This window comes from Argopecten irradians, chromosome 3 (genome assembly GCF_041381155.1).
Source record: "Argopecten irradians isolate NY chromosome 3, Ai_NY, whole genome shotgun sequence".
Taxonomy (NCBI): domain Eukaryota; kingdom Metazoa; phylum Mollusca; class Bivalvia; order Pectinida; family Pectinidae; genus Argopecten; species Argopecten irradians.
In genome coordinates this window covers 37928217-37945034 of record NC_091136.1, presented here as the reverse complement: position 1 = coordinate 37945034, position 16818 = coordinate 37928217, and the positions used below count along the sequence as shown (strand labels likewise).

Sequence of the window (16818 nt, the reverse complement as noted above, 5' to 3'; positions counted from 1 at the left end):
CCCAGGATTACAGACAGTTTTAGCAGATTTCAAAAACATTACATCAGTATGATGTGGTAAAGCAATGTTTATGATCTAATCTCAAATTCTCTACTAGTAGAAGTCAAATTGCTAGGTACCCTTCCCTAAATGGAAACAAAGCGGTTCGATTGAGGGAGCTCAAATGGGAAGGCCACAGGAATGCATGTATAGCAAAGGGTACCCTAAATGGATCTATTAGAAATAAAGAATGCTTGAACAAGAAATAATACCTTTTACCAAATAATTTCAGTCCATAGAGAAAATGACAAAAAAAAAAAAAAAAAAAAACATTTCTTCTAATCAGGACTGTTTCATCATTTTAAATATTTGTGCATTAAACAATGTGAAGGCGGATTACATTAGAATAATAAATTAGAGTGCCAAAATTATGTGTGTCAGTTTACTAGTAATACGATTAATAGTGGTTATAGGTGGACGTGTGGGGCCATCTTATCTGTGTAACAACATCGACATGTGACGAGGCTAGTACCTGATGGTCAACACAACAGAAAGCTCATTACACAGAAATGATAATGTCAGAGTTATGTCAATCAAAACCAAGACCTATTACTAGTCAAATACTCTTTAGCAAAACAGTGTGTTTTGACTAGTTTTAATCTGATTTACTTTTACAAGTCTTATCCATTTTATTTATTTCCTTAGACAAATTCAAGTATCTACCTTTTTTGCCATAAAAGGATTTTATATAAAAAAAATCCTGTACAGGTGGTGAAAGGGAATAAAAAGACATTCAGATGAAGTATGACAACTTTTTTTCAATAAATCCAGCTTAGATCATGAAAAAGAATAAACACTTCTGATTGGAAATGTCTAGAGATAGAACTTTTAAAGCAGTATAGAATATCATGATAGTAATGCATATTTTTGTGTTCTTTTCTTACATTATGACAGAAATTGAAAGAATTCATTCTAAAAAGAAATACAGTGAGACATTAATATGATAGTAAGACATAGCTACAATATGATGGAACAGTACATACAAAATGGTCACATCTAGATGAAGCAGGAGTTGAGAAAAATGATGAAAATAATGAAATTAATTCAAAATAGCAAAATAACACCAAAACAAAATTCACTACATGTAAAATATTTTAAACCAAATAAAAGTATGAATATAAAATATACTATCAATAACCAGTTTGAAAATAAATACAGAATTACTCCGGAGGTACAATATGATGTACAGTGGTTAGATGTAACCATGGCAGTGATTGGCCAGCCAATCACAAGCCTCAATGTTTACCTGTTTATCAAGATGTCCTACGGTACTCTGCATGACAAAACAAGGGACGTTTAAAACATAGTCAGCCAAGAAAAACAAGCTCAAAATAGATTCATTAAGGCAGATTCATATGGCCTATGGACAAAATAGTTATAGGTCAATGCAATGCAAGCATGATCCTTTGAGAAATCTCACATTACATTTTTTTAAATTTAAATTAAGTGGATCTTAACTGCTCCTTAAGTCAGTGTGAATGAAATCATGATCATTTTTATACTTGAAAGTGAATCTGCCTTGGAAACAGTGAAAGGGTATATAATGAAGGGTTGATGATGAAATATACAATCTAACATGATCGTTGTATGCATGATTTCATTATAATCATTCTCCCTTTTTTTTTTATTTCACTTTACTCTCCAAACTCTAGTGAATGAAGGCATTAAAACTTACCGGCACTTCTTCCTTGGACAGGAAGTTCTCCTGTTGGTTCAGTAATACTTCTGCTTGTTTGGCATCTCTCAGATACATCTGTAAAACAGACAGTAAAATATCAAACGTCATCAACTTCATTATATGTCATCAAGGTCATTATAGGTCATCAAGGTCATCATGGATCCCCAATCATTTCTATTAAATGTTTTTTTCTTAGATCAAAAATTACTATCTCAAAACTTTGCAAACTCCAAATCTCTGCATTCCTTGGTCAGATGGTAGCACATTGTTTACGTAAACTTCCCTAGTTATCTCCCATTTTCCAATATTTCCAATAATAAGATTTTCTCCTGTACACTGTATATGATACGGCTGATCATTTATCTATCTCAGCTACTGTGGATTTCAGCAGTGTGTCTGGTGCTCTTACCTGTAGGTTGAGACTCTGTGACAGTAGATGTTGTCTGTTCTCCCACATCTGTAACAACTCCTCCCAGCCATTATCAAGGGCCTGCAGTCTCTGTTTGAAAAATAATTTTTGTTTAGTTCTTGAAAAATAACTTTTGTTTCATTTAATTCTATGATGCTTTTGTGCTTTTTTAACTGTGAACTTATCATAAATGATACACAATAGATATGAGAAAGAAACTTTCAAATACCTTTGCTCTCATTTTCACTTGGCTTATAAAAACAAAGACACATTCTTCGAAATCATAAAATATGAAAACCTTCTCTTCTCTGTGTTTATACCAGACAATGTATATACCTGTCTAAGGAACATGTACTGAGGATCATCCTGGCCCTCAGTAACTTTGTCACCAAACTCCTTCATCTTGGCATATTCTGGTGCGTAGGCGTCTATCTCGTCCTTGAGTTGCTGGTGCTGGTTAAGCAGCTTCTCGGCGTCGGCGAGACTGTTGGGAATGTCCTCGGAGGCGACTGTTGTCTGTGTCCTGGACAGCCATTGCTGGAAGTGGTCAAGGTTTCCGAGGAAACGCTGGAGCTCTCCAGCCTCTCCGAGCTTCTCATCTCTGTCCTTCAACTGTTCAAAGCAAGAATATGGGAATAAACTTCTAGAAATTAGGTTAAAGTTACAATGTTTAATGCCATTAGCTAAGGTTATTTAAGGACATCCTCCCATGTATACAAGATTATACAAATATTTTGGCAGATTGCAAACAACAAACTAAAATCTTAGATTTCTAAGAATACTAATAAAATAATTTACCGTAAAATTCAAACTGAAAATTTCACTATCCATAACTTTCTTTTTCTTAAATCATAATATAATCATTCAAAACAATTTTCATTTTTTGTTATAAACAGGCAGCTTAAAATAGAAATATAATTTTAAATTCCAACATTTACTGCTAATTGATTATTGGAGGATGTATTTGAATAAATTAGAATTCCCCGATTCTCACCATATCCTTGAGATCCATCCAGACATTGTTGATCTCAGCAATCTTCTCACGGATGGCTGCTGCCTCATCCGGCTTGTCGTCCTGTAATTTCTCAGCCTCGTTTTGGAGGGACTCCAACTAAAATATCATACAATTCACAATCATTATGCAAGAAACATCAAGACAATGAAATATTCTGAAATTGACTTATAACCTACAGACTACTGTCCATTATTGACAACTATTATGTTGCAAGATAAACCTAAGCATAAAAGACATATATATAGCAGATTTGCCCACTACACAAAAGGAAATATTCATGTGTACGGACCCATTTAAGTTAACAGCTTTTATAAAAAAGAATTAAAAGATATCGGCAGCTGTATGTATATTTTGTGGTTACAAATTACCCAGGAAAATGACCGTGTTTACATGTTTACATGTAATGAATATTTCATTTCTCATTATACAATATTCCACAGAGATTTTTATAGAGCCTGATGAGTTTATACCTTGGCCTGAATGGCAGCCAGATCTCTCTCCATACCACTGAGCCTCCTCTGGAGTGTCATCACTCCAGACAAGTCGTTACCTAGCTCATCTGTGGACTCAATCACCTTGGCCTTCTCATGGATCCAGCTCTGTAAAAACAACAGTCTTAGTCAAACAGCTAACACTGAAACCAGATTTTACAATGTTCTACTAAAACAATACAGATCACTTGATATGGATTTCTATTATTCTTAATCTGTTAAATATTTATTTCTAGGGCGTTTTCCTTTGTTCTATTTTTCATTCTAATTTACTGCACTATACTAAACACCAACTTACAATAGTTTCATTGCATTCAATGTGGAAGTTCTGGAGGCCATGAGCAAGGTTGATTTCTTCTCTCTTTTGGTCCACAAGATCACGGAGATTGTTCCATCTAAAAGTGAAAATGATTGAACAGAGTTAATATTTGCTTATATCCACATATTGTTCCAAGAATTACTTTAAACAAAAGCTAATCTAAATATTGATTTCAATATTTTCCAAAATGCAAAACGACTAGACACAAGACTAACGACTTTATCCAAAACGACTACTGGTTGGCGACATATTATCGTGAAGAACATATTATCGTGATTTTGATTGGCGGGTTACACTGAATGCGATTTTAAAACGGTTTTGTGTTTAGAAAGATGACACCTACCAAAATTACCAACAATATTTTCAAATTTAGTAGAAAATTTAATTTTTAACATAAAAATACCAAATTTCAGTAAATCTTACCTCACAAGTACAACATAAGCCCAGGGGAATGCATGATATCGGCTTTATTCTAAGATAATAGTCCCGATTTATATATCGTCTGCTTCCTCTGATGACAGACAACAGCGTTCAAAAAACTAATGTTATAAGGGAGGTAATTCAATCTTAGAAAAGAACGCTTATCTGGGTCACTCAAGCGCTTTTGACCAGACGACAAAATACAAGGTAGTAAACAATGCCGATTTGATTTGCTATTTTATTGTTTAAAGAATTAATCACCATCAGAAATCATTCAAATATCTTTTATATTTATTCAGAATGCTAATAATTTATACAGACATGTGAGAAATATTTGTCATTTTGCCAGAAATAGATTGGTAAATGGCGACCTCTTCATTTCCCCTGTCAGCGTAATCTAACGATTTGACATGTTATAAACAATACACGTTTTCTCTCGTTTGAAACGCAGTTTTTACATCAATTATTTTTTTTAAAAATAGTTCAAATGTTTATCTTTATGTTGATACCAAATTTAATTTATTCCATCACACGTAACTATTTTTAATATTTTTTTGAAAAAAATCACGATAATATGTTCAGTAAAATGACACGAAAACCTATTTGACCGACTTTTTTCAAAGGGCTGTATTTATTGTAAAATATCATATAAATTCACTTAAAGCTTATTTATTTAAAGTGTTGTGGACTAAAGCTTATTTACAACTCCAAAAATCTAAATTTAAGTACAACGTTTAGAAAAAAATCGAGAAAAATCGCTATTTTTTCACGATAATATGTCGCCAGCCAGTAGACACCAGACTAACGACTTTATCCAAAACGACTAGACACCAGACTAACGGCTTTATCCAAAACGACTAGACACCAGACTAACGACTTTATCATTTCCTTGTCTGAATACCAACATCCCATTCATGAGAAAAGGTTTAACTATAATGTTGTTAATCTGTTTCTTGGTTGTTTTAACCACTATCATTGACTACTTACTCTCCGTTGAGTTGGTTCTGTCTGGCGATCACTTCTGAAGCATTAGGATGCTCTATCTGCAGAAGCTGACGTGCCAGTTGGTTCACCTGGTCGGTGGCACATATAGGTAGCATGTCTTTCATCTTGAGGTTTGGGGTTTGATTCTCTTACTTAGGCTTTTGAAGGAGTTCTTATTCCAGAGAACTCCTTCTTCAAGACAACAGAATTCTTTACAAAAGCTAGAGTAGAGCAGCAGTACTAGTAGCTGTCCTCTATACTCATAACAAATCAATATAACAATTTGTTCAGATTACAGTCATATCATCAATAATTATGTTTATTCTAGTAATGTGTGTATGTGCATTGTGATTGTAAATATACAATTAACTTATGGGTTTTAATAACTGTAAAATGTGCAATCAATATATTGCACTATATACTTATATATTATTTATACTGGTGACCAGTCTACAGTGGTCAGGTCATGCCGACCCATCAGTCCTGCCACAGCTATACAGAAAAAATCTAGTACTATCCAGGAATATCCCACCACAGACTGGGTATGAATTCCCACACACTGTACACCTAGGTTTAATTTCTTTATCTTAGGTCTAGTAATGTAATATCCAGGAATATTCCCTTACTGACTGGTAGGTTTGATATCTTTATCTTAGATCTAGTACCATAATATCCAGGAATACTCCCTTACTGACTGTACTGGATATGAATTCCCACACACTGTACACCTAGGTTTGATTTCTTTATCTTCTTAGATCTAGTACCATAATATCCAGGAATATTCCCTTACTGACTGGGTATGAATTCCAACACATGGTACACCTAGGTTAGATTTCTTTATCTTAGATCTAGTACCATAATATCCAGGAATATTCCCTTACTGACTGGGTATATGAATTCCAACACATGGTACACCTAGGTTTGATTTCTTTATCTTAGATCTAGTATAATATCCAGGAATATTCCCTTACTGACTGGGTATGAATTCCAACACATGGTACACCTAGGTTTGATTTCTTTATCTTAGATCTAGTACCATATTATCCAGGAATATTCCCTTACTGACTGGGTATGAATTCCAACACATGGTACACCTAGGTTTGATTTCTTTATCTTAGATCTAGTATTATCCAGGAATATTCCCTTACTGACTGGGTATGAATTCCCACGCAAGGTACACCTAGGTTTGTTATCTTTATCTTATCTACATAACTGTAATAAGAAACAGATCTCTAGCTGTGTTGTCCAGCACTACTGGTCCTGTAGCACATGATGCTGAAACCCCACCCAAGTACTATGGAGGTCCAGTGAATGTAGCTGGATCAAAAGTCCATATCAAACATCTGCTTCTTACATTAACTAAAACTAACGGTAAACCGATTGAGATTTTTCTCTGGATTGGCCTTTTTTTTATATTTATTTTTAGACATGATTAGTTTGGAAATCAAATTGATACATGTACTTACTAAAGTAACTTTAATTTGGCACTAAAAATGTGCTAAGCTACCAGTATAATTGACCTTGAAAACACTCAGAAAAAGATTTACAAACATCTATCTTGATATGGGATCTTCAGTTAATCTTCAATACATGGTGTATTTGATTCCTTTTCGAACTCTGTAGCAACAAATACCATATCTGTATACGTAACATTTTCCCCCAGGTGCTAATTCGATCTATATAAAAAGTTTGAAATTTTAGACCTGGTGCTAAAAATGGAATTACAGGAAAGTGAATTCCCAACAGTAACAGCTGTACATGAAGATTAAGTAGCCAGCAAATCCACTTACAAGGGACGCTTATGTTAACAATTAGAGCTATGTTAAAGGATTAAAGATTTGTACAAGAAATCACTGCCGTTAGAAAAACATGGAAATCCTATTATCAAGAAATACTCCAGCTCACAGGCCCAATACATTCAATATGTATAGTTTTCAGCCCATCATTCTCAATTCTGCATCGGCAGCAATTTCTGCCAGGAAAAGTCAATACACATTTATACATGCCTGAATAAGCAGACAGAGTGTACGCTTTCTAATGGTCACTAATGGTTCATCGCACTGTGAACATCTGGAAATTAAAACCCAGCAGAGAATATTGTGTATCACATATTCCTGACAGACATATTTAATACTCCCAATAGCCACATGGCCTTAGACAAATTATATAAAGTTACCACTACATAAAACTATATTACACTATTATAGTAGTCTTTCTGCATCACATATTCCAGAAACAACAAACTGATTTGTGATAGCAGTTTATAGTAAATTCCTGTGTTATCCATATTTCTTAACTCAATTGCAAACACAAGATCCTGGCCAGCGTCTTTTTGTGTAGATTTATCAGCATTGTAGACCTCCATGTAACACAATACAATAAGTGACATATAAAATCCACTCTTAGAGGCTCTCCATCAGTAGATAGCTAGATTTCTCAGATAAAGCAAAACTTGATTAAGAAAAACAATAATATTTTCACAGATTCCGCATCTGTAGAGAAAATGCAATCCTGTGACCACAGAAGCAGTGAAAAGTCCATGAATGCGAAGTTAAAGGGCTTCTTTGACGAGTACAGTAGATGCTAATAAAAATGAATTGTTTACTCTAATGTATTTTCCCCAAGTTATCCTTGCGAGGCCATCATTCACTTAGTAGTAATGGAGTCTATATGGGTGTGGTATATACTACATGATACTGGTCACAGCTCCTGCTACATGGCCTTGGCAGGTATCACAACTCTGTAATTTAATTTTGTCTGGAGTAACAAATTGTGAAGGTTCACACAATCAATAAAATATGTCACAGTTTACCTGAACTGACTTTTAACAGGACACTTGATCTAGTGGCATCAAAAACTATGTCATATATCACTAGTATATAAAATAAGCCTGTGGTTACCTCAGCAGTAATGTCTCCAGAATAATTACACTATTATTCACATAGGGGGATTTAACCTGATCCATCTGGTATCCGGCCCCACATGTGGTCCTCTGCCATAGTAATCCCCAGGAGGGTCCTGAACACACTTCTGCTGGTCGATCAATATTACACCAGTCTATATCCCGCAAGCTGTGATCCTTCGGTGGAATATTACACTACACATAACTACATCAGTACCGATCCTATGAATATGAATTTCTGTAAAAACTTTTTAATGGATTCTGCTTCATATTTACTCCAAAACAACTAACATTATGCAGAAACAAACTATTACCTTTAATATAGCTTATGGTATTTTGATGTTATGTACATGTTCAATGATAAACATGAATAATCTGTACAGTCACTTACACAAGGTGATGCGCAGTGTAACTAAGTATATATATATATCTACACATATACACAACTCCTTCCATGATAAAACCAGTTTTTTATCATAGGTATCTTATCCAGGATCTTATGCATGTACGAGCATACTATACCTGTAACGCTCCACGTACACATGTGCCTCAGCGATAAATATAGATGTAGACATATACATCGCTTGTGTGCCACTTCTTTCAATATATAATGCCAGCAAAAATTGATGATGATTTCTTCAGGTATTACATTAATCTACATCCAATTTATATGTATACACATTCTCACATACATTTCATACAGACTGAAACTTCTAAACGTTCTGTATGATATGGTGCAGGAGGTACCCAACCCCAGATACCCTCGAGATACACAAACTCTAATCCTCTTGTGTTCAGAACGGCCTCTCTATAGGTATATAATTATATGTACCTATATATACCCAACACTATAACCATCCAATCTCATCACCTTCAGGTGTAATAGACACAAAATATATATTCTCCTTACATATGTACTGTATCCAACACAAGAGAAACCATCCAGCACGCCAGATTCCTAGTGGATCATCCTGTTGTACATGAAGATGGAGCGCTGCTGCTACTAGTCCTGCTGCCAGTCTGCCAACTAACTGGAGATATTTGGTGTGAGTGTGTTTAACAGTAGGCTCACTTAGTCAGCCAGTCTCTACCAGCACACATACAGATGTCAGACTCAGCATAATAATGTACATCTACTATCTCTCCTGTGCTATCTCTTCAACAACTAATGCATTCCTGTATATACTACATCTAATAGTTTAATACCAGATAGCCTCATTGCACACCTTAATGATCATAATAGTCGCTTTATGCAAGACAGCACAACAGTTTGCTTTAAAGGACTTGAGATATTGAGTGGTGTATATATTCATTCTCCAGTTTGATTCAGACAGCCGTTTGCGCCGAAAAAAGCTACACTGCATTAAAATTTCATGACAACATTTGTATAACAAAGTGAACAGAAGTTCACAATGCGATGTGTAATGCTGTAGCAATTTTCACAAGGTGAGTTATGTCTTTTGGAATGGGTTTCACAATTTTGCATATGAAACAGACATCACAACAAATTAAAACACATTTATACAGACATAATGTTGAATCGCTGGCAATAATCCAAAATTTGCAACAACAATTTAACAAAATGACATAAAATGTTTCTGCACCAGGGTTTTGAATGTGAAAAACAAATCCACATCAGCTATAATGGAAATACATTAGGTATATCTGTAAATGACAATAATCAATATTAATGTAAACAATTCATGATCCGGATGCTGTCCATCTTAATATGATTGAATATATCTTATCATTGTAATTAAAAAAAGCAAATTATTAATGATAATTGAAATAAATATTTTTATAATTCAAAATTCCAGAATCATTTTTTTTTTCAATACCCTCATCCATTGAGGCTGAACAAAGCATGAATCATTGTAAATTATCTGTGAGAGGTATGGACTGGAAGAGTGATGACAGACTTTGTAATACACATCCAATTTATTTATTTATACAAAAACATTGGATGGCATTTGGTTCTAAAATGTAGATTTGATAACATGACCTTGACAAGCCTGGTTCACCTCAGGGAAATGACAATTGAAATATTGTTTTTCAAATTTTAATCAAGTGCTTTAGTATATATATATGGAGGCACTTATTTGTTAGTCAAGTTTCTGACTTTCTGTATAGCATTACGTTATATATATTTACCATTATATGGTAAATTACATTCTAATGTGAAGAAGAGAAACTAAAGGTTTTCTATTGTAGTACTTGAAAGAAATCGAAAAGACCATTAACTGTATCATTTAGCAAACAGGTAACCGGATCTAACTTTTAAGGCCTAAAGGAGATTGACTACAATTTCAAATGGAGTTAATGCAAATATAAATACACTACAGAGTACAGATCTTAATTTCTCCGATTTGATACTGAATCACTTCATTTTAGCATTAGGAAATTTATTAGGCTAAAAATATAAATAAGAATTTCAATGGACTCATTATCAGCTATATTGCAAATTTAATAATGGCCCCAACTACACTGACTTTTTATAACATGAACATATATATAAATAAAGTACATATAACATATATAATGGCATTTATGGGTTTAGTAGCTTACCTACCTTGTGGTTATTTGTAGGGGTTAAGCTGTCTGGCCATAGGCTGTATAGATCTAGCTATGTTGGATTGGTAATTACAGGTAAAGCCTGGAGGATAGTCATGTTACCTGTATTTTCATAACAGTCTAGTACACAGACTAGTACAGACAACCAATCACAATGTATCTATCATAACCAGGTGACTGGATATTTGTGGTGTGGGATATATAGGGTAGGCTCTATGTGCGTGGAGGAGGAGGAGGGAGGCTGTATTTCAACGAGGTGCTTTTGACATACAAATAGAACTCATCAAAAGGTCACTGTGGTTGTTATTCCTGATCAGTGATGAAAGATATAAACTGCCATGTTTGACAAATACTTATCTTTTCAATGATGAATATACAGATTTCATAATCTATTTTTTTAATATCCTTGTTATACTAAAGACCTAGGCCATTCTACTCTACATTTCATATCATTTTTCACTTGAAATACTTGAGTCTCCTTACACAGCAGTGTAACTTACAACAACTTGTTTTTCAGAAATGTGATGCAATAGATTCTACACAACACTTATATACAGAGAGTTAGGATAACAATACAGAGCCACACCCACAGTCTTGAAACAGCTGCACTTACACATTCCAGTTTAAATGATTCAGCTGCAAAAATTCATGATGGGTTCAGTTGAAGACAAAACTAAAGAATTTGTTATTTAATCGACTGCATATGCAGATATTAAAACAAAATTTTGATCCCTGCTGAATATCTTATTGCACAGACACATCAAGTAATTTAACTAATATTTCAAGTTTATACAGCAATGGGGAAAAATCATTCATTATCTATCACTTTCTCGTATGTAGGCCTTTAATTAATGGGACATTATGGGTGAACTGCAATAAAAAGACATAATATAGTTAGTTATTAAAGTATGGTAAAAAAGGATGACAAAACCACATGTCAAATCAACTGGGTCATCTAGATCTGTACATGATTTCCAGCATCACTCTATGCACATAAATTTACACAAACTTATTGGTGATATGGAAATCCAGCGTGTACTATTGGGATATTATAAATGATGACAGAGAAGGGTAGAAGGATAAATATGTGTAAGTATTACCAATACATTATTAATGACATCAGCATCACCATTGTAAGACAGTCTCATCAACAGAGTTATATGAATCATACTAACAACAACAGCCAGTCACTCAAAAGCGAGCGTTGGGTGTTTACCTCCCAAACATCAATACAAAATGAAATAAGTAATACATCAGCAATGTCAATAACAATATATGTAGAAACAACATTTATAATGGGCATCTGAATTAATTATTTCTACAAACGATCAAACCAAACTTCTGAAATTATATAGGGCCTACCGCCGAAGCGTTCAGGATAGATGTTCAATGGAATGAAACGTGTTGAATTTGTTGATGTTTTGTACGCTTGAATGAACAGGTGTGAAACTTGAGGATCGGACGTACTCAGTAGCCATAGAATATCTTATAATTTCCTGTTTATATGCATTTCATCCTCAGTCTAGCCATAAACATTTGTATAACTTCCGATTCAATATATGCAAGACATCCTTCAAGGCAATCGACCAACCTGATTACCGATACATCCCCGCCATATTGGAAATGGTACCGCTTGTCCAATGCATAATCCGAGATCGTTCACAGGAAAAAAATCACCGACACGATTTGCACATAACTACATATATACAAATCAACATACCTGTGCAGTTGGATATTCCCACTAAATTTTGAACACTATTTATCGGCCCGTCGGAAGTATGCACTAAAGAGATAAGTGTCTACCGGCTAGGCTGCTGAAGATTGCGGGAACCCGGCCCTGACGAATAGCTATCCATACAAATGTAGTCCGCTATATTTTTAATGCTTCAAAGACATCTACGCAATATATTGTTATTGTTATATCCATACTGTATTAAATGACACATAAGTGTAACTAAAAACAAAACTGGGTGATTATAAAGCATTAATGAAATAATAGTAATTGATTCACCTCGAAGCCGTCTGTTTACTATATGCGCAGGAATACACCGAAAAGTGCGAGTTATGATCTCATAGTATTATGGGATGGAAACCGTCGGCATACCGTAAAACTGCTACAGGTTGCCCCTGCGGTAAATACCGATACATTTCATACCCTATGTCAAACTTCAGACACGCTATTTGCTGAAACCCCATCAGTTCATTTAGCATACTTGTTTACATTTAGGCCTATCACATTGGTGATTAGGATTTTACAACAATCTAGGCCTACACACCTCTTTCCTACCACTACCAGGAGCGAACAGACGGACTATGAATCGGAATATAACATTTCGATGTTATGAAATTTACCCTCGCATTGATAATCTAATAGATAGGCCAAACCATTTTCCTAATTAGGCCCTAATGCTTATTTAATTTATTCTCTAATTAGTTAATAATATAGTTATCCAATATAAGAGATTTAGTAGTATTCTATGTCTCTGCCAATATGATCTCTAAAACTCCAGTGAATATTAACTTGGATCATTTACTAATCACTTGCCTGAACTAGCTTATCTGGTAATATGAATGTACTTAGTATAGGCCTAAAACAATTTTTTTTATTTTGTAGGTATGCGATGTGCTGCTTTGCTGGAAGATTTCGATAAAAAAGGACTACTAGGCCTATCATCTTTTCCGTCAGTATAAGCCAAGGACAGCTACGTTTGTAAAGTGAAACGTTAACGGATTACAAACGTATTTTACACACTTTTGATACACAGTAAAATAAAAATGTCACAATAACAAGAGTTTTATATTATAAATAGCAGTTCATGTAGGCCTAGTCGTTACATCATCAGGCCGTCGACGTCAGATTGATCCTTGATAAAGACGTCATACTCCGCGTGCATCACAGCAGGCACGTGCCCGAGGTCACGTGGAGTATGGAGATGTCAATTACTATAAACCGCTTGCCATGGTGAACCATTTCTTGTCGAACCATTTTTAGTGAGTTAATGTCCTCGTGACGACGAGCCGCACAGCATCCTCGATATTTCAGGTATAAATCAACTCGTATGATAGACTAGTAACCACTGGGATACCGAAGGTAACTATTTAACTATACGAGACTTGTTCAAAGAAATATTGGCCAAGGTAAGAACACATAGGAATGACCACCGAATAAACATTTAGATAGAATAGCGGCTTAGAAACAGATTCAAGATGTTAGTTGCGATGACGCAGCGCTGAACGACGGACGGGAGATTTCTGACAGATAATTGTATTTCTATCTTCTATCAAGGTATCTACTTCATGCTAAAAGACAAAAGACACGTTCAATATCTGCATGGAAGAAGCGGAAAGGCGATGGTTGTGCAATGTAGCAAAACACTACAAGAAGGTATATTGCATGTTATTTTACAAGGTTTGATTATAACTTGTCTGGTGCATTATGGAATTGATAATTACGAGATACCCAATCATTTGAATGATGAACTGAGCTGAGTACAAGTGTTCCACAATTTGTATCGAAGGTGATTTCTGCACGACGTATACATACTGAAAATAGTTTGGAGTATCTCTTTCTCACTCCGCCGGTACAGTTAATGTGACTTTGATACTTCGGTAATGGCATAACTTCTGAGAAACTTAGTGTTCTCTATGGCCAATATATAACATCAAAGGTACATATCACTGGGAAACATTACGTAAACAAGTATATAATATACACAGATATATAATGCATGCCTAGGGTAAATAATTAGCTGTCATACTGCAGCCGCTGCTAATAGTGTCAAAACTTAGCCGGATGTTGGCAGTACATGCAGTTCATTCGATATAAGGTATTCGACCAAGTTCCGATGAAATAAGTATACATTTACTATGTTGGCGCTTGTATTTTATGGAGTTACGAGAGTTCGAACAGGAGTATTGGTAATTTAGTATCCCTGTTTGATTATATCATTTTAAAGCAACTTATTTTAAGTGCAAGCGCCTGTGCAAATGAAAGAAGCAACGCCAATCGCCATAACCGTTGGATTTATTATCTTATTCATAAAGAAACCCCCGACATTGACCAAATGCCAATATCATGACACTACGAACTAGACCTTATATCGACCGATCATAAAAAAACACATAATAAATTGGTAGCTAAAGCCGGAAATGACTTTGGATTTATATTTCCAGGGCTCTAGATCGGTCAACTTTACTTTGGTTATTATTCAGTTTACAAAGTCCATGATTGGCCAGATTGACAGCATTCTTGCGGAATGGTTCTCCAGATAATCTTGTTTGAAATACTGACCTTTTCATAGTGTTGAGGATTATCTAGGTCTTGTTTAACGAAGAAAGATATTATACATGCGATGTTAGATGTATATTCCAAGCTAATGTATTATCTTGAAACTTAACTCTCCATGACAATATACGATACAATAATTAAACAAAACAGCCTTCCCACTTCAAAGGGGTTACAGTAGAAGCTTAGCGATTGAGTGACAATTTTTGCACCATAAAACCACGCGTAGAATATGAAGGTAGGAGAAAATCAATTTACCACAGTTGTAACGACAATGGGCCCGCAGTCATAAATCGCGTCATGTAACTGACATAGAAATAGTTCAAAAATATTTCTACAACATCGGAAGTTTGGAATGTGCGCATTGCACTATTTCCGGCGTCCCCGATACTCCAAGGGTTACTATTACTGTCGCCATATCCACCTCTGGAGGATCTCATAGTAAAACTGAAGTCTGTTCAGAAAAAAACACTTTCCAATCAAAGGCAAGCGGAGACTACGTTTAAAGACTACAGAGAGAGCTACACAGTCAACTACAATGTACTGTCACTCAATTCTTTTCATGTACGGGTATATCAAAGGACCAAATTACCTAGTGCCAGCAGTTTTACTGTGATATATTCAAGAGGTGGATGTAATGTCAGTGATAGTAACCCCTGCATGGAGCATCGAAGATGGATTTCCGGTAACGCCAGGATTAGAACAGATGAGGATTGGGCCCAATGGACATTTGATTACGAATCAAATTGATAGGAATTAACGTGATACATATTAAACCATTGTGTCTTCAAACCCACCAGTGGTCTTACTTTGATAAGAAGAAATGCAACTGGGACTTGCACCCCAGGCGTAGACGAAAGCTCTAAATCACGAGAATATAGGAGCAGTTCGGTGACTAATGGTCCATGACCCCACATGGAACAAAATCATATAGTCTGTCTATATATCAATTGTTACATATTGGAAACAAAGGCGAGTAATGACATAAGGCCAGACAGTTAGACGTATCAGTTTACTTTTTATGTTTCTCTGTGTTTCGGGAACGTGTCGAGCTATAGTCATAAGTATAAACCCTAAGACGCCGACATTACTATATCATGGAATCACAGTGCCAAAGGTCTTGGTTACAATATATTGACTATATGTATTACTAGAATAAAAACGATAAAATTACGCATTTCCGTGTTCATCTAAAATGATTGTAAACTACCTTATAAGGGTTTATCTTACTGTAATTCATTGAAACCAAAGAATGTCCAAAGGTCCATTATTTACACGACAACTCCCCGATGAGAAGGATTGGTCATTCTGCAGACATTCTGGGCCACTATCTGTAACCCTTTGTGTAAATTAATATTTGTGCTACAGCCACGATCACAGACCATATGGCACCAGGAACATGGTCTCGGCATTGTCCAGCGGACAGAGCACAAAGATGGAACTTCTTTGATCAAACTATTCAGGAAACCTCATATCGTAATCGAAAATCCGGATTCAAAGCAACGTTCAACTGATGTTTACAACCGTATTTGTACTATGCTTGCTACAATATTCGCAATGACTGAAGACATACAGATATGATATTGCGATACATTTTTACATGTATTCATATATCATTCAACGAGTGAGGACATTTCATTTGGATATTAAGTATGTGATGTGAACCAATCGCAGTGAAACTAGTGGAAACCAGTACATTACAGAA

The 16818-nt window shown here is 35.2% G+C and overlaps 1 protein-coding gene across 16 annotated transcripts in view; it reads right to left on the bottom strand.

Moving 5' to 3' along the window:
• LOC138318481 (spectrin beta chain-like) overlaps positions 1-4021 on the bottom strand; it is a 29025-nt gene extending 25004 nt beyond the window's left edge. For 15 of the 16 annotated variants that reach the window (XM_069260874.1, XM_069260875.1, XM_069260869.1 and 12 more), the window contains exons 1-7: positions 3931-4021; positions 3612-3740; positions 3121-3237; positions 2463-2738; positions 2127-2216; positions 1715-1792; positions 1286-1312 (exon numbers count right to left, since the gene is read on the bottom strand). In XM_069260874.1, the coding sequence (XP_069116975.1) occupies positions 1286-1312; positions 1715-1792; positions 2127-2216; positions 2463-2738; positions 3121-3237; positions 3612-3671 (648 nt within the window). In that variant the 5' untranslated portion in view covers positions 3672-3740; positions 3931-4021. The remainder of the gene's footprint in view (positions 1-1285; positions 1313-1714; positions 1793-2126; positions 2217-2462; positions 2739-3120; positions 3238-3611; positions 3741-3930) is intronic. The other variant, XM_069260865.1, reaches the window with a different exon arrangement.
• Positions 4022-16818: the final 12797 nt, after the last annotated feature.